Genomic DNA, 24,147 nt, shown 5'->3' on the forward strand with positions numbered 1-24,147 from the left:
GAGTTGCTCATGCAAAACCCCACATCACCAAACCAAAACAATACAGTTTCTGGCTCCTCCAGAAGTGGAATCTTAAGCCAGTCACTCAGGAATGGCCTGATCAGCACGAGTTAGGTCATCTGCAGGGACCCTTGCCATCCTCTGTAAGCAAAGAAACCTGGCAATAACCAACCTTTTCGCCCAGTATAACTTCGTGGTTCTTGCTCCCTTTTGCCTATAAAAGTCTCTCATTTTGCCCAGTTCCTCTGAGCACCTTTCCATTGGACTGGATGCTGCCTGATTCATGAATCACTGAATAAAAGCAGTAAGATCTTAAGAATTTGAATCTTGTTTTCCAACATCAGTGTGTGTGTCATGGCATTATTTTAAAACATTAACAGTTCTATTTAATATGGCATGTTTAATATCTAACTTATATGTGTCCAGGCTTAAAGTAGAAATGTCCATTTGAAACAGGTATTTTATATGAATTTTATTAGAATCACTAGTGCCTTTGAAAGGTGGTATTGGGTAAGAGGTAAAAACAATGGCTTTTTGAGTCAGACTGCCCCCAGTTTGAATCCTAGGTCTACCACTTTCCAGCTAGGAGGCTTTACCTGTCAGTCTCCTTACTTACGTAGTGGGAAGCATAGTGCCTAGGGGGGATTTTTTGTGATCATTAAATGAAATTATGTAAGTAAAAGACCTAGTACACTATCTTAAGGGCTCAAAAAATAATTGCTATTATCATTTTCATATTACCAGTGGAGATCACTAACACAAATTTCCTCAAATATAATTCAACTCTTATGGTTACATTTCATATATTTGAGTCTCTGTTTCTCCGATTAAATTTTGGATGAAGTAGTTCGTTTGCATTTAAGAGTCACCGAGTAAGACAAGTGCCTGCCTTTAATCAGAAGAAATGCACTCAGCTAACTGATGTGCATCGTGAGAGAGGCATCAAGGAAACACAGACCCGAGGCTCATCTCATGCCCACTCCATGGCACAGAAGGCTGGACTGCCAGCTCTGCTCTGCTCACACTTGCCACACTGCCCAACCTCCCTCCCTCTTCGTTTTTTCTCTCGTATTACTCTTTCTGTAGATGCCTTGGCAACACTGTGCATGTAGTTGAATCCCTGTAAGTTAAATGCACACTTGTAAATCACAATCTTTTCCTCCCTTACCTGAGGACATTTTTTCATTGATTTTAAAGAGAGAAAGGGAGAAAGAGGAACGTTGATTGGTTGCATCTCATATGTGCCCAGACCATGGATCATACACACCTGGGCTGGGGATCAAACTGGCAACCTTTCAGGCATGTGCTGACCAGGATTCAAACCCACAACCTTTCAGTTACAGGATGATGCTGAAAGACCCACCAGCCAGGGTTCAGTCTCCTTTCATTGTTCTGCAAGCTGACAGGTGAAGGCATCTCTGAGGAGGTAACTTTTGAAGAGGTAACCTCAAAAATGACAAGGAGCTAGCCTGCAGAGGTAGCACTCCATTTTAAAATATTTGGATTTCTTTGTAATATACTTTTCTGCACCTAAAATCATGCTGAGAATAAGTTTGTGAGCTTGGCCAAAGGGCACCAAAAGATCAAGAACACTGGCAGGGAAGGTTAAGGTGTAATGAGTGAGGAGCTAACGGTACAGGTGACTTTTAGTTTCCTTTCCCCACCTCTTCCTTCCAGGAACCTAGTTCCAGGAGGCTCCTGGCCTTTGGGTGCAGGTAGATTGTGAAGGTGATTGAGAGGAGCTCGGGCCAAGCCAAGAGTCAATATCTTGCTCAGGTGTGGTCTGAGGTGACCTGACAGGGTGGGCCTGGAGCAGCAGCTGCCCCCAGCTCAGCAGAACTAAATGAAAAAATGAGTCCACAATATCACCCAGGTTGCCTGAATATCTCCTATAAATGCTGAGGGTGGTGAGCACATATAAAAAGAGAAAGGGGTAAAGGCAAAGGAAAGTTTAGACTGAAATTACTTATAGTAGCACATCCCTAACCCCTAAAATATGTTTGGGAGTCCATTAGCAAGCTGTAGCAAAATTTGTCTCAAACTTTTCTTTCCCAGAAAACAACACAAATGTACCTGTATATTATGAAGTAAGTGTATTTAAAATATAAGCATAGATGAAACTGTTTTCCTACTTTTGAGACAGGGTCTGTGGTGAGATGGTTGTAGCCAATAATGGCTACAGGGACTGAAAAGGAGACAGTAAGGTGAACCCCAGCAGATTTATGGCTTGGAGCCTGCAGAAGACCAGCTGGTTCCGCATGGAGACTAACTTCACCAGGGTGCCCCTTGCCTCTGCACAGGCACACTAATGCATTAGCACACTAAACGGCACCGTCACCGTCACCGTCACGGGAACGGGAAGCCCGTGCACGGACACAAAGTGGCCGACTCCACTCTTCTGGGAAATCTTCGCCCCTCTCCCAGAGAGATCCTGAGTATTCCTTCCCCTTATCGATTGCCTTCCTCTTCCATTGACTGGCTTCAATAAAAACGTAAATCCCACGAGAGGCTGCTCTGTCTGTGGAGGAGCCGGCTCTCTGTCTCACTGCTTCACTAATAAACTCTTTCGCTTTAAACTCTATGCTGGCTCGGCTTGGAATTGTTTCTTGCACAAAGCCAAGAACCCACAACGTCGGGCCGACCTCTGGGTTCCCGGACCCCGGAACGCCTGCGGTTCACTTTGACTTCTGACTGACCAGCCATTGACAGCGACTCCTTGCGAACAGCATCTCCTTCCTCCTCCGCTACTTCCCGCGACAAACCTGAGCCAAATTCTTTGTCACAACGGGAGTACACCATTTAAAGAGACCCTTTCACGTTGCTCATATTAAATTAAAAATCATTTAAATCCTTACTAAATGAGCTTGTTTTGTGTATCGAATACCAGTATTCTTAGAGTGTTTAAATAATAACACATCAAAGGTAGTTTCGAAAGACATAGAAGGTTTGCTTGTTTACTATGAAACAAACAGGGCTCACATCTCCAGTGAGAATTCTCCCAATGGTACCAGGTAGTTATTTTATTTCTCAAATAAAGAAAAATCTAGCACTTGGGAGGGTTTTAAACAAGGGCGACCTGAGTCTCCCGTAGATGTGGAGCCCTCCCAGCGTGGTGGAAGCACTAACTGGGGAATGGCTGCCCTCTCACACCCCCTCCCACCCCTTCTTAAAAGCAAATACCCAGTTTTTGGACTAAACCAATTCAATCATGGATGGTTGTTAGTAAAAGAAAAGCTTTCTAGAGATTCCAAGGCCCTCTCCAGCACAGTGAGGGAAAGGGGTGGGGGGAGAGGGAGAGAAAGGAAGGCCCCCACACAGTGAGGAAAAAGTCAAATCCAAATTCCTGAGCATTTGGCCTTTAACACAGTTGACTTTTCTTCTCACATGGGAAAACGAAGAGAAGATTAATCTCAGAGAAACCAAAGGGGGTGGTGAGTGAAAGGCCTTAGCAGGATTTTGCTCGAGTTCCATTTCCATAGCAGTGGGCTCAAGGTGTCCTTGATGAAAACAGAGGTTTTCACTGTTAAGATAAACCAATGAGCAAGCAAGGCGCAAATATTGTTTGTAGAAAGTAGCGCTTTATCAGGGTTCACCCATTCCTCCCACAAAGACTTGTTTAATACTTGTATTCCATGCTACCGCAGTTTTTATTTCAGCATAGAAAAATACAATTCATTCATCAAGAAGTGTTTTCTCTTTAGTTTCAAAAAAAATTTAAATTGTTATTAAAGGGCAACAATGACTGATCAAAATCATAACTGCACACAGACAAACCACAAAAGCACCTCCAAATTCACATCTGTGTTTAAATTTTATATCCTTCCCATCACCTTGGAAAGGCAGTGCCCCTCCTCACTCCTTCCAAACCCTCACAGGAGTGAACTCCACTGCTCCACTTAAAGGAAAGTCGAAAAGCAAGGACAGTCTTTAAACTGAATATTACCAGTCCTATTGAACTAGAATAAAGGTTCATGATATTTTATTACTTATACTGTTTGTACTGTTTATACAATGTTTTAAATCTTCAACCTAGGATATTTTTATTATTGATTTTTGGAGAGAGAGAAAGAGGAAAAGGGGGGGAGAGAGAGAGAGACATCTATCCATTGCCTCCCATACTCGCCCTGACTGGGGATCGAATCTGCATCCTAGGTATGTCCCCTGACCTGCACTGAATACATCACTTTTGGTGTATGAGACGACACTCCAACCAACCGAACAACCAGGTCAGGGCTGTGCTGTTTACACCACTTTTAAATACCCAAACACATCAATTAATTCAACATTTTCTTATCAGCCCAAACACTTCTGAAAATGATCAACTTTCCTACAACTCCATCAGATCTCAGTTATTTCTTCCCCTTTCTTCTGCACCTCTGTGCTCTGTTGTATAGATTCCACTAGCTTATTTTTTAAAACTCTGGCCTCCCCATTCAGGAATGTGCCCAGGGCTGCTTCACGGGTGTGTGACCAGTAAAGTCACCCTTGGTTTAATGCTCAGGCAAAACCGTCTCGAAATGTTTTAAATTTAAACAAGGGGCCACACATTTTCGTTTTGCACTATCTCTCCAAATTATGTTACTGGCCCTGGAAGTGGCCAGTGGTAGAGTCAAGTGAGGACTGTCCTCACAAGGGTCCACGCAGCTCTGATGAGATCATTTGACAACTGAGATGGCATCACCCCTCTAACTGAACACCAGCACTGTGACCCCAAGGGGGCTGGATCCACCCGTTACAGCTCCTTTCATTCCATTCCACAGCTAGAGACATTTTCCAAACAAAGAAATCATTTATGGTATCTTTCACATTAGAGACCACCAACTAAACACTCCAATCAAAAGTACATACTTAAATTATATTGATATCATTCTCATTGAAATAAACAAATAACAGTGTTTTGTCAGTTCCAGTACCCTTGATTTTTTTCTGAAATTCACTTGCCTCTTAATAGATACATACATTTAACGTGGTAGTTTTCCTGTTTCTTTAAAGATGTTATATCAAGGACATGGGTAAGTATTGTATTCACTGTGTCCAGTTCCTTGACTCACATTTGCTCTTTACTCAACGTCGGCTGGAATTCTGTTCCTTTAAATCATGAAAAATGCCCTTTTCAAAGTCTCCATTAATTTCCATTTGGCCAAACCCAACATGCAGTTTACCTTCAGTTTACTTGACCTCACAGTAGCTTTTGTCAAAAATAACCTTTCTCTCTTTCTTAAACACTACCTTCCTCTGGCCTCTATCATGCTATCGACTCCCAGGTTTGCCCTCTGTCACACAACTTGTCGGTCTCTGCTAGTTGTCCTGGAGGTCTCCACCTGAACTGATTTCCTTAGAAAGCAGAAGGTGGCTCATTCACCAAACATATGCATTCTCATGGGGAAAGTGGAAAGAAGCATACTTCCCAAAAAAGGCATCTCCAAAAACGAGAGAAGCAACATGACATGTATTGGGTTCAGGGCTGACACTGAGTTTCTCGTCCCATGTGCCCAGCTCTACCTTCTGTAATATTATTAATCCTAATTTAGATAATGATATAAAAAGACATCAAATGTGGGAACTAAATAAACACACGGGGTTGTGAAGTTAGTGGAATCTCAACAGTGGCCAAAGTAAAACTAGCACAAGCTTAATAAGGATAAACACAGGACTTTCTACTTCCCCTGCAAAATCCCCACTAGCACGGAGTACTCTTGGCAAAGGTGCAAAAGATGTTGCAGTTCCTGGTGACAGACATACACAATATGAGAACAGTGTTAGTGAAAAATGTTAACATGATCTCAGGTTGAATCAATAATGTTATGCTATTTAGAAGGAAGATGACCCTTAGCCATCACAAATTTAATAACTGTGACTTTACTATGCACACAATATTTGACTGTCATTCGGTGCTCAAGCTTGCAGAGAGGAAGTTGAGAATTAGAGCAGTGGTCCTCAAACTTCATATATACAAATCACCTGGAGAGCTCATTAAAATGCAGATTCTGATTCTGCAGATCTGGGGGCGGCTGAGATGCTTCGTGGCCAAGCATCTTTCTGGGGTGGCTGCTTTGAGCTCGAAAGATGAAATGATCCCTTGGGTTTTTTCCAGTTCAAACACTGTGGAGCTGGCCAGTTCAGCCAAACCTTGGCACAAAGATCATCAGACTGATTAGTGAGATCATGCTTCCTCCAGCAGTTTTCTGTCACTATTTAACCAGAACTCCAGACCTTCCAACCTGCATTCAATTCCTGCAGACCTTTGGCAGCTATTTTTAGAGGGAGTGCGGTGCTTCAGTTAAGATGAAGATTTCTGACTTACTGTAAAGAGGAAAAAACCTTCACGGGCTCCAACACTAAAGATACCACGTATGAACAAGGTGGACTGGGCATCCAAGGGGGAAATCTATTAAAACAAACCAGTGGGTTGATTTTTCAGCCCTGTTCCACTCAAGTGATGCTGCCATTCATATTGAAAATATGCTTTTGAACATATGAAGTGGTATTAATATAATGTCAAAGGAGTGTATTTACATAGCACTAATTTCTGACAAAAGGCTACCCCTTTGAGCCCAAGTCCTGCTGGTTACTGGTATTCTGACCAGTCTGATGTGGCAGCAAAGTAGGTGGCCTCCAGGTGTCTATTCACAGAGGGCCTGCAGGGAGGGCTTTGCACAGGTTGGGAGAGGTGGGTCAGAGAGGAGAGCAGGACATCTGTTTCCTGGCTGCCTTAGGACCTTGCATAAGAGTTTCCAGAAAAGGGTGGCAGATGGAGAGGAAATACTTTTAAAGAGGACCTCTGAGGACAAAAGCAGGGCCATTCATAGAAGGTGGGCTGTCTCCCCACTCTGATGAAAAAAAAAAAAACAGCTTGAGGGGGGTGAGGAAGGTCAAGGACACACGGCTTACCACAACAGCGGTGCCCTTCAGGCACTCTTTCTGTCTCTCATTAAAATAATTTATTTAGTATTATATTCCTTTTATTCTTAAGTTCCTACCTATAATATGTTTTCATTATGATAATATAGACAGAGATGTACTTTATTTCCACACATTAGTAAAGAAGGAGTTGGAACCCAGGCCGGACCACGATAATAGATTACTCTCAAATAAACCACACTTATATACATCTTCTGTAACAATCTGCTTTGACAACAAACCGCTACAAACAAAATGGCCAGCCTTTACTACACACTGCACTACGGTTCACATGCAGGTTTCCCGTTTTAAGCCAACTGCAAATCTTTACCTGACATGCTATTGAACAAAGGTTTTTCAGTTTTGGTTCTGAGTCACACCTTCCATACTTTCGTGACCCTCGGTTCTGCCTTCCCAGTTAGCACCTCAGCACGGACCTCTCCCTGCTGTCTCCTCCAGACTCAGGCTTTCACCCTGCAGGAGTCAGCAACTTTAAGGGCCTAATCTGCATACAAGAGGATGTCAGTCCCTTCAACTTCAGGGTCTATGTTCCCAAACTGCCAACACAGCACTTTTTTAGAAGCAGGGACTGCAAATCCCAGAGTTCTTCACTGCAATGTGCTGACTAGTACTCAGACTGCAGATATAAGCTGAGCTTTGATTCAAGGTGAACATCCATTTAAACATAAACGGTAACTAGTAGAGTATATGGAAATAAGATACTTCAACATGAAGACTGTTGCATCATCACATGTATGTGCACACCCGTGTATGTGTGTGTTTGTGTTACCTATGTGAAACTACCCAAAAGCAGCTGGCATTGAAATCGGTGACACCCTTTCCAGGGGTTGTCAGGTGGTGTTCTGATCAGGAAGGCTGCCTGTGTTACGGGGGCGCCCACAATAGTGTCTCTGTCAACACCAGCACTTATTAGTTAGCACAGGGAATACCAGAAATGGGTTATTAGTAAAACTGGTGGGTTGTTAATGGTATGAGAAATAAGAGAAGTCGACTCTCATTAGAGAAATTCATGGTCGTCAAGATCTTTATATAAATTAAAATATTTCAGAGGGACTTCTTGGCAATAGCAGAGTAAAGAGGTCGCAAACCCTTCCCCCAAATAACAATTACATAACTGGACAAAGTTCTCAAAAACAACCATTTCAAGACTCTGAAATTAAGTGAAGACTAAGAACAATTGGGAAACTTTTCTGTATGGAAAGCTGCCAGGGTTTCAATCTACACCAGTAAAAGAGATCAGTCTTCCTCCTGGGGCTGTCCCACACTCAACCAGCTCGTCAGCAGGGATTACCAGGGCAGGGAGAGCACGAAGCCAGCAACTTCTCAACCAGAGACCCCAAAATTGACTTTTTTATTTATTAATTTTAGAGAGGGGGGTAGGGAGAGAGACATGAATTTCTTGTTCTACTTATTTACATATCCGTCATTGGTTGATTCTTGTGTGTGCCCTGATTGGGGATCAAACCTGCAACCTTGATGTATTGGGATGATGCTCTAAGCAACTGAGCTGCATGGCTAGACCTCAAAAGCTGACTTGATTTGGGGCAGAGAGTGAAACACGTGCCCAGCAATGTTGACATAAAAGTCACAAACTCAGCAGAAAATGAATGAGTAAAGCTCTTGATGTTGAGAGCCCAGCAAGAGCAAGCCACTGACCGCTGGCCCGCAGCCTTCACAGGGAGACTGTGGAAACAGGGCTCCCAGAGAAGGGCTAGATCCGCTTGTCATACTTCCCTGGCTTTTTTGCCCAGAAAGAATAAAATACTTAAAAGAAAATTTAACAGAAGAAATTGAAGACCAACATGCTGAAAACTCCAAAACATTTCTGAAAGAAAGTAGACAATATGAATGAAGAGATGTTTCTCATTCATAGACAGAAATATTCAACATTGTTGGACAGCAGTTCTCCCCAAACTAACCTATAGTTTCAACCTAATGCCTATCAAAATCCCAGGTGGCTTTTTTTGTAGAAATTGACAAGCTAATAGTAATGGAAATGCAAAGGATCTAGAACTGTCAAATCAATTTAGAAAAAGTAAAAGTAATCGAATGGCTTATACTACTTATTTCAAAACTTATTTTAAAAGCCAAGGAATCCAGACAGTGGGATATTAGCTTAAGAACAGCCATATGGATTAATGGAGCAAAATAGAAAATCCAGAAATACACAGTTACATTTATGGCCAATTGATTTTTGGCAAAATGTCAAGGCAATTTTTAGTCTTTTCCATAAATGCACTTACCATGCATGAAGTACCAGTAAACTCAAAATGGATCACAGACATAAATGCAAAAGCTAAACGATAAAACTTCTAGAATAAAATATAGGAGAAAATCTTTATGGTCTTAGATGAGGCAAAGAATTCTTAAATATGACACCAAAAAATTCATAAAATAAAAATTTCATAAAATGGACAATCAAAAAAATGTTTGGCACTCCAAACACACCATTAATATAAAAAGACAAGCCATAGACTGAGAAAAAAAATATTTTCAGGTCACATTTGTGATAAAGGATTTGTATCCAGAACTTAAAAATTTTTTATTTATTGATTTGAGACAGATAAATGTATTTGTTGTTCCATTTCTTTACGCATTCCTTCATTGCTTCTTGTATGTGCCCTGACCAGAAGTCGAATCTGCAACCTTGGCATAGCAGGATGATGCTCTAGCCAACAGAACCACCCAGCCAGGGCACATAAAATACTCTTAAACTCAATAATCAAAGTAAAAAAAAGTAAACATTGAATAAAATACTTAGATTTTTCACTAAAGAGGATATAGGAATAACTAATAAGCATATGAAATATGCTCAACATCATTAACTATTACGGGAATGTAAAATTAAAGCATAAGATACTACTTCACAGTCACTAAAATGTCTATAATCAGAAAAAGACAATGTGTAGTGTTGGTATGGATTTGGAGAAACTGGAATCCTCAGGCACTGCTACATTTTACATTGTGAAGTGGTACACTCACTGGAAAAGAGTTTCATAGTTTTTTTTAAATAAAATAAATTTACAATACCATTCATATTCCGCTCCTAGGAATTTCACTCAAAAGAAATGAAAACATGTCTACACAAAAACTTGTATGTGAACACTTGTAGCATTACTCTAATAGCCCTAAATGATAACAATCATGGTGTCCACCCTCACGTGATGGGATAAGCAAAATGCGGCGTACCTTCACGATGGGACAATATTCAGCAGCAAAGTGGAATGGACCACAGATGCATGCTACAGTATAGGTAATCCTAGAAGATTCCATGTTAAATGAAAGAAGATAGACACAGAAGGCTACATACTGTATAAGCCCATATGTATAAAATTTCCAGAAAAGATAAATCTGAAAGAACAAGAACTATGAAGGTGATTCCTTGGGGTTGGGGTCAGTGTGGAAGTGGGGACGGAGGGCGCACTTGAAATCTGGAAATCTTTCACGCCAGGTTGGGTGATGACTGTATAACACTCTAAATTTACTAAATAATCATTGAACTGTTCATTTTCAATTGATGGGACTTTATGGTATGTAAATTTTACCTAATAAAAGTGTTAAAACCTGTTGGAGATTCTCCTCACACTTATGTGCACAAGGTATGAAACCACACAGCCTGTAGCCTGCGTTTTGGAGGAAGACGAGGCCGCCTGGTCCCTGAAGGGTCCTGTGTCCAGACGGTGGCTTAGGAGGGCTGCTGACTGCCTGATGCTGAGGCAAGGGAGAAGTCTGCACACCCAAAAGGACAGAAAAGCTTCAACTCTACCAAATGCATAGTGAAAAACTTACAGGGTATGGTTTTGGACTGGATTGCTGATTAAGGTACATTAATAACGTATAATATGTAAGCTGGTCTTTGGTCCAAGCTATGCTTAGATCAAACTTGATAACAGAAACCAAAGGGACCTTTATTTTCTTTACTAACTGATTCCTTCATTTTGGAATTATTTTAATATTGAATTTGAAATTATTTCATTTACATAAAACTGTTTGATGCACAAATTTTCAGGGAATCTTTGACCACATGAAATGAGGCACATCTTAATTTAGTCAACTATAATAGTTAAAACTAAACCAACAAAGTTGGAAACCACTAAAGACACAGAAGATGTTATGCTCATATTTCTGACAAGAATAAGCTCATTCAGTAGTGATTTTATCAAAGAAAACTCCATCTGTGACATAAACTCTGTATGCCTTTGTTCTGTCCCTGAGAAGACAAGGATGGCTTAGCCCAGAGTGTCTAAGGAGAACAGCTGTTCCCCCTCTTAAAGTCCTCCAAGGCAAGCAGGTAAAGTTCCTTAAAAAACAAACAAACAAATAAAGAAAAACTCTCTGTGAAAATATAAGAACTAGTAAACAGCCCTGGCTGGCGTAGCTCAGCGGATTGAGTGCGGGCTGGGAACCAAAGTGTCCCAGGTTCGATTCCCAGCCAGGGTACATTCCTGGGTTGCAGGCCATAACCCCCAGCAACCGCACATTGATGTTTCTCTCTCCCTCTCCCTCTCCCTCTCTCCCTCCCTTCCCTCTCTAAAAATAAATAAATAAAATCTTTAAAAAAAAAAAGAAAATATAAGAACTAGTAAACAAATGCCCACATGTCTGAAATCATACCCAATGGAGTAGTCTGAAGTCACGCCTTTTAAAATAAAAGAAAATCCCATGCAGTAGACATGTAGTGTTGAATCAGATTTTTCTTTCTGTTTACGATGATATATGCTGCAACTGCAAGGAGAGTTATATTGGTATAGCAGACATTCAGAAACAAAAATATCTCCCAGAGCTACACTGATATACATACTTAGGAAGATTCTTTAAACATCTCTCAAGCTTATTTGACAAGCACTGGGGCGCAAGGACCACTGGCCACCAGTGTGTAGAATATTCTAGAAACTTAAATACTTGTTGAATGTGAGTTAATGAATTGCTGGCTTGAGATGCCTAGAAGTCAGTGGCTCCAAATCAAGAAATAAGCTTTTTCTTAAATATAATTTGAATGTCAATTGTATATTAAATATTTAGCATCAGTCAATATTTTAATTACAAAATATAAACCATTTTTCCTTTGTGCGATCTGGTAGATGGAAAAAAACTAATATTCTCTTCACATTATTAAGCCCCTCCTGATGACCAGATTCAGTGGCTCTTCCCTCTCCGTACTTGGACCCTGTCTGAGAGTACAGGTCCTTCTTTCCCCTGTGAGGTTGTCTGTGATCACTGTGCTGCAGTTTAGAATGTGAGCTAAGGACCTGGTCTGCAAAATATTTGTCCACCTCTGCCCTAGTTTGATTATCTGTATTCTTCCTTGTTCCCTGTCCTTAATTACTACCTGGGTGTCCCGCTAAGGTCTCCTAGCCTTCTGGAACTGATGTTCTGTCCCGTTCTTGTCCACTGTCCCCAGATTATCACTCTGCTTAGTGACTTCCTAATCCCAACTTCCAGTCTCTCTACATCTCGAAATAATGGCAGTTGGATACCCTTCTAGCCCCTGCCACTTGTCTGCATTGGGACTTTCATTCATTCACCAACTAATATTTACTGAATGAACACTAAATGTCAGCACCATGTTAGGTATTGGAAATAAGAGCAAAACTCTCTGCCCTCAAGGAGACACAGGCAAGTTAACAAACAGTTACCAGATGATGTGCTTAATAAGATGTATAGACAAATTGCTCTGGCCACAAGCAGGAGGAAAGCGTGTGACTGGGTGGACTTGAATACATCATGGGGCCACTGGTGAATAAAGGGTTTTCCATGTACTAGGACAATGTGTTCAAGGCTCACAGATAGGAGTCCCGTGTCACACTATGGGAAGCACCAATATTTCAGAATGGCCAAAATAGGGTTAGCAGTGGGTGGCGAAGCTGTGAAGAGGCCTGAGCAGGGTCAGATCCTAGAGCACCTGGTAAGTCCTGCTCTGAAGAGAGTGAGAAACCACTGAAGCAATTCACAGGGATGAGATGGCAACTTCACCATCCATTAGCTCATGAGGAGCTTCAGATGCCAGTGGCTATCTAGGCTCTTAGGAAACTGCATCATTGTCCACATCAGACTTCATCCCAAAGCCTGCAGCTGGGCTGGCACTTTCAGCAATCACTGCTCCACCCCAGCAGGTGGGGTCTAGAGTCTGACTCGGTCAGTCCAGAGTTAGTCAGTATAATACCTCTTCAAGTGCCCTGGGGCTGAGCAACAAAGTCCGCATAGGTGATACGTATGTGTGAGTATGTGTGTGGAGGGGATGCTGGGCTGTAGAAGGAAGAACAGTTCTTACTTTGTTGTGTGGAACCAGAAGGGAAATAATAAGCCAAGCATTGGGGGGAAAACTTCTGAAGGAAGTCAGGAAAAGTAAGTGCAATTAGAAGCAAGATCAGAGAAGGTCAGGAGCCGTAGGTGACTGAGGACAGCAGGCTTTGGACTCTCCAGACCTGATTAAGTCAGGATAGAAGGAGGCAGCCCATAAAATCACAGAGGAAAGGTGACTATGGTTTGCCCATGTAGACAGCTTGGGAAGGAGGAGCACGGCGCAAGTAATGCCTGCATTTGGAGCACAGTTAATACATTTTGGATGAGTTAAAGAATGAAAAAATAATTCAATCAATCAACCACTCAAACCTGCAAGACCCAATCTTATCCCAAACCATGAGGAACAATAAGTGATATATTTGATCTGGGTTTTTTAAAGAAAGAAGGGCCTTCATAAGTGACCAGGTTCGCAAAGCAAGACTAACACTGTTCATTTACACGGGAGCTCAACAATTAATAAGCGACTACTGAGCACTTACCAGTGACAAACACTGATGAGGGGCTGCTGGGGTAAAAGAAGGGACTGACTTTCTCTGAGCAACTTCAATGACACAGGCTCTCAGTGCAGGGACCCCTCACAACCTTGGGTGTGTATTATCATCCCAACTTCACAGAGCAGTCGGAATAGCATGAACTAGACAACAGAGCAGTCAGAACAGAATGAAACAGTAAAGGAGGAGGGTGGGGCACCTGTATGTACAAAGCATTAGACTGTAGCCAGTGGCAGGCACAATGGGATCAATGCCCCAACCTGCACCCCATGGACAAGCTGGGGTCACTACTACCAGGTACTGCATTCCCTTCCTGGCACAGCAAAGCTTCCAGTGTTAACTTAGTGGCATTCAACCCAGGCTGCAGAGTGGAATCACCTAGGGAGAATTCTAAAATGCAAAGGACCAGGCCCCACCCCAGAACACATAAATTATAATTCCTGGGGTAGGACCTGGGCATCGATGCTATTAATACTACTGCGCAGCCTAGAGGGAGAACTTCTATATTTACTGTACCTGCTCTCCTAGAGCACACAGAAAAGCTAGCTCTGCAGGTGCGCTCTGAGTTCCCCATGAAAGAAAGGGAGCCCAAGGAAACAGACATCACTTAACAGGGTGTTTGATGAACCCGTTGTTTCTACAATTTCAGCTAATGCTGCACCTGCTTCCGCCTTTCCCTGCCCCATGACTTGGCCTACTCATTTCAATGTGAACCTGCATGACTACAAGCAAGCAAAATATAGATAGTAACTCCCACCATTGTGACTTAAATCCCTCCACTCCTTCTTTGATTATTATGTCTTATGGAGAACTTTTTTTTTTGCAATGTATGCACTTTCAGTTCTGTGAACTTCAAAAGCAAGTCCACCAAGAATATCAACTGTCTTGGAATCATAGGGAGGACAGCAGCTGAGAAGGGAGTCCTCAAAACACACCAGCCCTTGTAGCCGTTGAACATCCCTGACTCAGGGTCCCAATATTTGCCCAGTGCATGCATGAGTGAGTGAAAAACACAGGGAAAAAATAGAAAAGCTGAATAGAAATGACAATCCCACAAGAAAAGCTTTCCTACCCCAAGAAGGTATAAACTATTTAAGATGCCAACTCTCTTAAAGAAAAGTAATGGGAGCTTCCAAAGGCATTTTACATGTTAGTGAATAGCTTAAACTTCCCGACCCCAAACTGCTAGAATGAACAAAAGCATGCTGGCAAAGCCAGAAGGAAGTCAAAAAAGAGTTGGGAAAACTAGATTTTGAACATAGTGTTTGGGTGAAGGGGGTCAAAAGATACAAACTTCCAATTAAAAAATAAATAAGTCTGGCATGGAGACTATAGTTAATAATACTGAATTGCATATAGAAAAGTTGCTAAGAAAGTCCTCATCACAAGAAAAAAATTGTTACTATGTGCTGATGAAAGTTAATTAGACTTATTTTGGTGATCATTAAATGAATGTTGGAATTTGAGATTCAGAACAAAGGGCTGAAAGACAGACAGTGGGACTTCCGGTGGGTGGGGAAGGAATGCAGCCCACCACAGGGTACAGTCATGAAACAGAAAGTAAGCCAAGTGCAGAGATAGTTCTGAAAACAACTATTTAAACGAGAACCCAAAGGGTCTGCTTGAAGACGAATTGGGAAGATCTTCATGCCTCCAGATACCAAAATTTGAATAGGGCTTTTTGAAACAAGGTCCAGATCCCACCTGCCAAGTGGTAATCCTTGGGTAGAATGAAACCTGGGCGCCTGGAGGGCCCCATCCATGCCCAGAGGGGCCAGGCTGGGTTTGCAATCCAGAGACCAGATGAGGGTTTCATGGTTGTTACGGCAGCTCTGCCTCCTTGGGAGCATGAGTGGGTGTCACTGCCCTCCCACTGCCAATGACTCAGGTCTTAGTACCAGAACCCTGTGCCCTCAAGTTCTTTGTGTATTGAAAGAAATACGCTGGAAGCTAAGGTTTTGATATTTGAAGGGAAAATGATGTCCTTTTTTTTTAGCTTTGACTGACAGCATTCAGGGCAAGCCATCTAAAAGAGGAGCAGATGGCAATTCTGGCTGGGTGGGAACGCTGACTTACAAACTACAGTGCAAATTCAGAAATGGGACCGTTGACAAATGCCACAACACCAAGGCTGTCCCAAGGCACTAAATTGCCGGCAGTGCAGGGGTGGTCACAGGGATGCCATCAAGGAGAGGGAGTAACGGGAACACCTAATGCAGCTGAAAGTCAGAGCACCCCCTGCAGTGAGGGAGGAAGAGGTTCAGGACAGAAAGTTAGAATGAGGGCTAGCAGCCTGTGGCTCGATTTGGAGGGACTACAGATGCCAGTGGGCTGTGGGCTGTGGGCTGTGGGAAGGAGTAGGAACCCTATGAAGCAGAGGGCAGGGGGGGCATTCTGAAGGCAGTGCTTCAGCAGAATAAGCCTAGCTGCAGTGCAAGATTAGGTTAAGGGAAAGAATGGCAGCATTATTCAAAGTGGCTGGCGATAGTAATTTAAACAGCTGGTGATTATTTGCAGTGGTAATGGGGAAAACCAAAAACAAATCAGGGAGTTCTTTAAAGGAAGAAAGAAAAATTCAGAGGGACAATTTGGACAAGGAGGTACAGAAAAAGAAAAAAAAGAAAGAAAAGGAAGATGAAGCCACTGGAAAGTGCAAGAATGTCACAAACTGGGAGAAACAGGGAGGGTCACAGGGCAGGAAGGAACTCCTGGGCTGGGACAACACCAGGTCATCTCTTTTTTTCTTAAGTACTTTTTATTGATTATGCTATTACAGTTTTCCCAATTTCCCCCCTTTATCCCCCCTTTGCCCTGCCCCCTACAACCCTCCAGCATTCCCCTCCCTTAGCTCATGTCCATGGGTTGTACTTATAAGTTCTTTGAGCCCTCTGTTTCCTATACCATTTTTTACCTCTCCCCATCTATTTCATGCCTACTAATTATGCCTCTTCTTCCCCGTACCTTTCCACCCCTATTCCTCCCTTCCCCTTCCCCTCTGAACTCCCTCTGTGTGATGTCCATTCTCTGATTCTGTTCCTGTTCTGGTTGTTTGCTTAGTTTTCATTTTCTTTGTTTTTCTTTTCTTTTAGGTTCATTTGTTGATAGTTGTGAGTTTGTTGTCATTTTATTGTTCATTTTTGTGTTTTTCTGAGTAAGATTCTGTCGTTACCACGGGGTTGGAAGACATTTAAACGTGCGGTGCATAATCGTCAGCGTTGTGGTGGGAGGTTTTTTCCTTTCTAAATATTCTCTCGCCTAAAAATGATCTACTGAACTTAAGCATCTTCCTTATTGTTGTGGAGAGTTCCCCAGGGTTCTGGAAGGACATTGTGGAACAATGGAACCAAATGCAAGAAACTTGTTAGAGAATGAGAAAAGATGGCACTATCCATAAATACTGATTTACCTAAATTTGACATTCTCACCAGCAATACAGGAGGTTGTCCAGCAAAAGAATTTGAGTCATACTGCCTGCTGGTCCAACAGATCAGACTTAAAGATAACTTCAAGAATGAAAAGATTCAAACTTCAAATGGTAGATTCAGAAAAGAAAAACCAATGCACACAGACACTGAAATCAGAATCTTATGTATTTCTACATTGGAGTTTCTGGATTAACACTCCCAGAAAAATGCTTACCTAGGCAAGAATGTCACCCACCGAGCTGATTTGGAATCTCACTATCTCCATTGTCTGTCTCCTGCCCCGAAGCAAGACAAAAAAATCACTGGGAACAAGTTAACTCAAAGAAAACTCTCCTGATCTAGGCTTGAGAAAACAAAGACCTAAGTGGAAGGATTCTGTACTGTTAAATGGTTACCCTGGCTATGGATTGTCGTCGCCCTCAATATAAAAGACATGGAAATGCAATGACTCCAGCTGCAGTGCAGTGTTTCATGCTGAAATAGCTCCCTGGCAGGCATGTTCCAACAGAATCCAAGTTCATGACCTTAACTAAATTACTTCTATAAAAGATCGTTTTCTCCTCATTAATTTTGAAATGGATTTATTTACTCAATTGTATGTGGGTACATATTAGTATTTTAGAAATAAAACTAATAAAAGAATTATATGCACACATGTAAATAAACTACATGCATCTTTCATAGGAAAGTAGTTTTCTTGTTCATCCAAACATATTAAGGAATGTAACTAAAAACTTCACCTAAGGCCCACCACCAAGAGTTCTCTCTGGTTGTCCCCAGTTAATTTTTGTATTCAAAGTACAGGCTTAACTTTATTCAGTGGGAATTTTTTTTTAAAAAATCAAATTTCTCTCTCTTCCATACATGTTCCAATCATAAGTCATACTTGTTGATGAAATAAATAACACACTATCCTAAACTTCTAATAGAATTATTCACAAACTTGACTTCTCTGTATCATAAATCTCCTAGAACACAGATTTAAAACTTATTTACTGTTGAAGGAATAGTTTGTTACTGCTAGAAGGAGTGTAGCCCTGGCCAAGTGGCTCAGTTGATTGGAACATTGTCTTGATCACCAAAAGGCTGTGGGTTTGATTCAGGGCATATACCTAGGTTGTAGGTTCGGTTCCCAGTCAAGGCACATACTGGAAGCAACTGATCCATGTTTCTCTCTCACATTGATGTTTCTCTATCCCTCCCCCCCTCATCTAAAATCAACATACCCTTCAGTGAGGATTAAAAAAATAAGTGCAATGTCATGAAATCCATCAATGACCTAGTTTTTAAATTCCAAAAGGTCTAGGAAACATCATGGGTTTAATACCTTTCTGTGAAAGACCGTCTTGAAGTGGACAAGTTGGAAGGAATTTTACAGGTACATACATTCAATGAGTGACTTATTACCATCCCACAATAGGTACATTGAGGGCATGGTATAGGGGAGGGCAGTGGAGAGAGAAATATTGTTCAGTATTTTATCAGGAAATAACCAGTGCCTCCCTTATACTATTAGGGAAGAAGCAAGTTTCATGAAGAAGCTCGCTTTAAGGCTTATATGAAGAAACAGCTACAGAAGGATTCTCAAGGAAACAAAAGCAGTGGTTGCCTCAAAAACAGATGACAAAGTCAAGACAACGTTTTTCTCTATAGCCTTCGGTACACTTTGAATTTTGTACCATGGCCATGGAATACCTGTTCAAAAACACTTTTTTAAGTTACTTGATTCGTAAGTACAGACACTAATTTCAATTTGGCTCAATAAAGACAGTTACTTTGGGGAACATTGTTACTTTCAGGAATACTGAAAGCAATGAATACACAGGTGTGAATAAAACAGTCCCTGCCCTCGAGAAGCCCAAGCCACTAAGTGAGACAGAGCAGCAGGCCCATTGTCACCACATCGTGGGGACAACAGTGTAAGAGCAGCACTGCATGGAGTTCACTGGGAGAACATCCAGGAATCTGGAGGGTTTTCCAGGGTGTGAGAACCCAAAGGGGAGACTTGTCCTGCACTTACAGCCCCTGTGCCAGGAAACACCTCTGAGCTATGGATGAGTGCAGGTGTGCCCAAGATTATGCCCCTCAGCTCTGGGGCAAAAGGTGAGCTGGGGTTCCAGTCTTCGGTTTACCCCCAATGTGACCTGCGCCACTGTCATTTAGTATGTGCATGTTATGAAGTAAAGGGTTTGGGAGGTGTTAGTCCAACATTGGTATGTTTCTGGAAAAATCATAGTGGCGGCAGTTCTGAGGAAGGACAGAGGGATGGAGGGGGGCCCATGAGAGAACGATCACAACATTTCTTGGGAGAATCAAACAACTAGTCAGCAGAGGAGACAGAAAATGGGAGACAGATCACAAAGATTTTCAGCTGGTAAAATCAACAAGTCTTAATGATCTAAGAACGTGAGCAGTGACAAAGGGAGGGGTGGCCAGGAGCGAGCACACAGGACAGGCACAAGAATAAGAAAGTTACCAGCAGGGACTCCACGTCCATGGCACCAGGACATGCCCAACACTGTGATGATGTTTTTCATGCGTTATCTAATCACAATAATCCCACCTATTTTACAAACAGGAGATTGAGATGTTAAGAATTCATATATATAAAGAAACTTAACCAATGTCATCGCTCATCAACGTGATAGGTCTGGTATGTGAGATCAAGACGATCCGATTACAAACCCAGACTCCAAGTTTCTAAGCAATTATATATCCCAGAGAATATCGCTGGGAAGAGGGCCTCCTCAACAGATCTGCATAAAACTGACACTGTAGGGCTTACAGCTAATGTTTATTGAGCCCTGAACGAGGCATTGTTCTAAGCTCTCTCCTCATATTGTTTCATTTCATCATTAACAGCCTCTTCTAGGGAGGCACCATTATTACTCCCATTTTAGAGATGGCGAAACTAAAGCACAGAGAAGCTATGTAATTTGCCCAATTTCCCACAGTCAGTAAGTCCAGAGAATAAAATACCTAAAGCACCAAGATTTATCTTGTTATTTTCCAATAGAAACTTTCTGTCGATGATAACGAATATTAATAGGACTTTATGAATAAATTATAAAATAGTAGTGTATCTCAAGGATGATTACCTTGAAATAAGGGGCCAGGTAAACATTTTACGATAGCAGCTTACAAAGCCATGCAGTTCTAGGAGGGGCACAAGACACTACATCACAGTTATATGTTTATATCATATCCCTGTCACATGTGAATTCTTGATCACACTAGATTAACTATAGATGTAGGCTTTATATTTAATGTCTGAAAAAGAGGAAGGAAAAAGGAGTGGGCCGAAGCCCAGGAGATGTAGGAGGTGGGCAGTAATGTTTTTATTACACATATCTTTATTTCTAACTGCTAATATCAATATTTTTTATTGGCCCTTGCTTAGGGAATTCAGCTATAGAAAAGAAAAATGCACCTTTGAAATCCATTCAGGCACACACCCGTCACTAGTAAGTACATGCATGCTAAATATGAATACTATGTTACTTATGAGAATGAAGTAAATTTTCTTTCCTTCATGGAATGGATTTTTTCTGTATACTTGGAAACGCCTATTTGTTACCTGGGGGGTGGGGAAGCACATTTAATAAAGAAGAGTTGATGGGCCAACCTATGAAGTGACTATAATTCTATGTAATTGTGAGCTGTGGGATTTAAGAAAACATTATTTTTAGAAACACACCGCCTCTTATAATATACTTATATATAGCTTACTTTAAGCTGGTTACATGTCAAAGGAACTCAGCCATTGAATCATATTCTGTGAATCATAAGGTAATCCAGAGAGACTGCAGAAATGGTAGAGGACTGTCTATAATCTAAATACTATAAGATAATGATTATTTTCAAAAAAAAAAATATATATATATAAGCACCAGATAGCTACCTCAGAGATGATACAGCTCAGGATTATTATTTTATTATGACCATGTTATACCATTGTACTAATCCATGCTTTCTACATGGAGCACAGATAATTTTTTTTTAATCAAAAGTCTCTCAAAGACGCTTGTTGGGAAGGCTGGTTGATGGGGTGGGGACTGGAAGGCAGCATGAAAGATTCAAAGGCTCCAGCTGTGGGTGGTTTTCCACAGAGTCTTAAAACAGGAAAGCCCCATGTGGTCCACTTTCTCCAAACACCATTCATAACCGCCCAGGCCAAGTGCCGAGCCCCTGGAGGGGCACAGAAAACCTTCAGGGCCTCTCCTCTGTCTAGGACTTTCAATTTCTTATAACAATAAAACTTAGCTAAGCTGCTCTCTCTCCACCCTGTGGGAAACCGGGACGTGTTCACTTTCTGCAACCTGAGAGAAATGAGCTCCCCTTCCAGCCTCAAAGCCTTCTTTCCCCCAGGCTCGCTCCTTTCTTTCACGGATAACTATGCAAATTCCCCTCTCCCGGCCCTAGCTCAGCGCAGAGCAGACGCCCAGCTATTCAAAGCTGTGTTGCCAGCTCCGGTCCAGTGCTTTCATCATGAATGCTTGAATGAATGAGACGGTCTCGTTTCTGCAGAGTTACTAACTCAGCACAACGCCAAAACACACATTTTTCCCACGACGGTATTTTGCATTCCGCCGGCCTATTTTTGAAGTGTGTTTTCTTAAAATTTATGTAATCAAATGTGTATTTGTGGGCGTATGCCCGTGGTCAGGTGTTGCGTACTTTAAGATGTTTTCAACAAATATTTGTGACAGCTTAGCCAACAAGCAAAAGCGCTGTGAAGGCTGAACCCTATGGGCTGAGTGGGCAATGGGGTTGTCCGCAGATGAAAACCGGTTTTCTACTTCTCGGCATTGACAGGAGCTATGGAAATTAGCTTCTGCTCTTCCAAAACCTTGCCACGAGAGCCATTTAACCCATGCGACGACGAGCAGGCCAAGTCCCCCCTCCCTTCTCCGTAGGCTCACCCGGAGTGACCACGGTCTGACCCAGCGAGTTTGGCCACCTCGGGGACTGCAGGCACAAAGAGTGCGGTTTCGGTGGATGCCTCTGTGTCCTGGACGCCGTCTCAGGCGGCTGCACTGGCGGTCCCCCTGCCTGGGACAGCTGGCTAGGGGCGTGCTTCTCACCGTGGTCTCTCCCCACCTGGGCCGCGGGTGGCCCCAAGGAGCCCGTCCCTTCCCAGCAGAAGAAGATCGGGCTTTCCACCACAGGCCAATGAAAGAGACCCGGCAGAAAGGCTTCGCCGTTCATTCCCCGCGCGCAGCCCACAGCCCCGCACCTCGCCCGCTGCCTGACCAGCCCGCCAGAGCCCGAGAGCGCGGCGGGTTCTGCGCAGCCGCCCCCCGCGTCCCACTCCCGCCGCTCCCACACCGCTCTCTTCAACGGCGCTCCGGAACTGCAAAAGTCACGGCGTGCAACTCCCTGGGTCCCAGGAGTTTAAAGCCGAAGGTTCGGATGAGGGGGCTGCGTCCGTCAGGGATGTGGATCCTAGCCCTCTCCCGCCCCGCCGGAGAGACGCTTCCAGCGGCCGCGCGGGAAACCCACGTGTCCGATCCTCGGGTCAGAGGCGAAGGGGGATGCGCGCACGCACCTAAAAAGAGACAAAGCGTAGGGCTTTGTCCCGCAGCCACCCGCCGCACGCAGAGGTACTGGGGACCGGGCTCACCTTTCTGCTGGCACTGCGCGGCGACCCAGAGCGCCGAGGCCAAGAGTGCGACCCCGGAGCCGCCCCTGAGCATCTTGCAGACGCCGCCGCCGCCGCCGCTGCCGCTCTGTGGCTCGGGAAAGAAAGCCGCAACCACACGCGGGGACTCTCCACAGAGCGCGAGTCTACTGCTTCCCGGCGGGACACTAGCCTCTCGCCAGCCCGCCCCTGGTCCACACCCCCGCCAACCCTCACCGCCACCCGCCCCTCCCTGTCCTGGCCGGGTCGCGGCAGACCCCTCCCCCAGGGAGGCCCGGAGCCCAGCCCGCTGGGACCCGCGGGGACTCGCCGCTCCCGGGCCACGCTCGACCTGTCCGCCGGCCACCGTGCGCCTCGCGCAGGGCGTCCCCCAACTCAGGACCGGGTGGGGGCTGGCCAGCTGCGTCCGCGGGTCCCAGTTGGGGGCGGGGGGGGGGCGTGGAGAAGGTGGGCTGGGAAGGAGGAGAAACTGCTGACGTTGTCCCAGACGGGTGCATTCCGAGAAAGTATTTGCCCCGTTGACCCTGCCCGCCCTACGGTGGCTCCGCAGCCCGCCCCGGCCCCCGGTGCCGGGACGGAGCGCCACTGCCTAACACCGCAGTTCCCGCCAGGCCGCGTCTTCCACGTCCTCCATCCAGAGGGTGCTTCGGGGCCGGGCCGCCAGCCTCCTCCCTCCAAATAGCACCCAGGGCTTAGCTATCCTGCGTCCTTTGTCCCCCAGAAGGTGGCCTGAGCTCTGACCTCAAGTTTTTCCTCTTCAGAGGAGAATCTGGCCTTAACTGACCAACCTCCCCTGCTCGGCGGTTGGCAGAGGATTCTAGAAAGATTTTCCTTAAAATGTATTGTAACTTATTTCCCCCTTTTCTAGGGAAGGCAAGAAAGGTCGCTTGGACTTTATTATTAATTGTGAGCTTCCTCTTACTGCTGCAGAAAGCAGTCTCATTCTCTTTGGACGTTTAGTCTTAACACGAGATTTCAACTGCTTTGTTTTTTTCTTTTTAAACGACATCTGGTCCCCGTTAAAATGTTTTAAATTTCCTCTTTTTTTTCTATTAAAAGTGTATTCATTGCACTTTGCAGATTTCACTTTCTCACAATACAAACATACAGGATAATAAAAGTCCCTTTTGCCCTCTCACGCTCTCATTTTGTCTTTTTTGGGGGGAGGGGTGCTGATAGGGAGATAATATTATCTCAGTTGTGTTAACAATGTGATAACTCTACCAATTCCAGTTTTTCTAAAAAACACTTTCTTAAACTCTTAATGAATAATTTATCATTGTAATATCAGCAATTATTTTTCTTTAAAAGATCATAGAAGTACACAACAGAGGTACAATTTGATGCTCTAAAAAGGATGCAACAT

At 43.4% G+C, this 24,147-nt stretch overlaps 1 protein-coding gene across 1 annotated transcript in view; it reads right to left on the bottom strand.

The window, feature by feature from the left end:
* LAMA1 (laminin subunit alpha 1) overlaps window positions 1-23,370 on the bottom strand; it is a 156,899-nt gene extending 133,529 nt beyond the window's left edge. Inside the window, exon 1 of the mRNA XM_036009299.1 lies at window positions 22,764-23,370. Within this exon, the coding sequence (XP_035865192.1) occupies window positions 22,764-22,836 (73 nt within the window). The 5' untranslated portion in view covers window positions 22,837-23,370. The remainder of the gene's footprint in view (window positions 1-22,763) is intronic.
* Window positions 23,371-24,147: the final 777 nt, after the last annotated feature.

Source organism: Phyllostomus discolor, chromosome 9 (genome assembly GCF_004126475.2).
Source record: "Phyllostomus discolor isolate MPI-MPIP mPhyDis1 chromosome 9, mPhyDis1.pri.v3, whole genome shotgun sequence".
Taxonomy (NCBI): Eukaryota; Metazoa; Chordata; class Mammalia; order Chiroptera; family Phyllostomidae; genus Phyllostomus; species Phyllostomus discolor.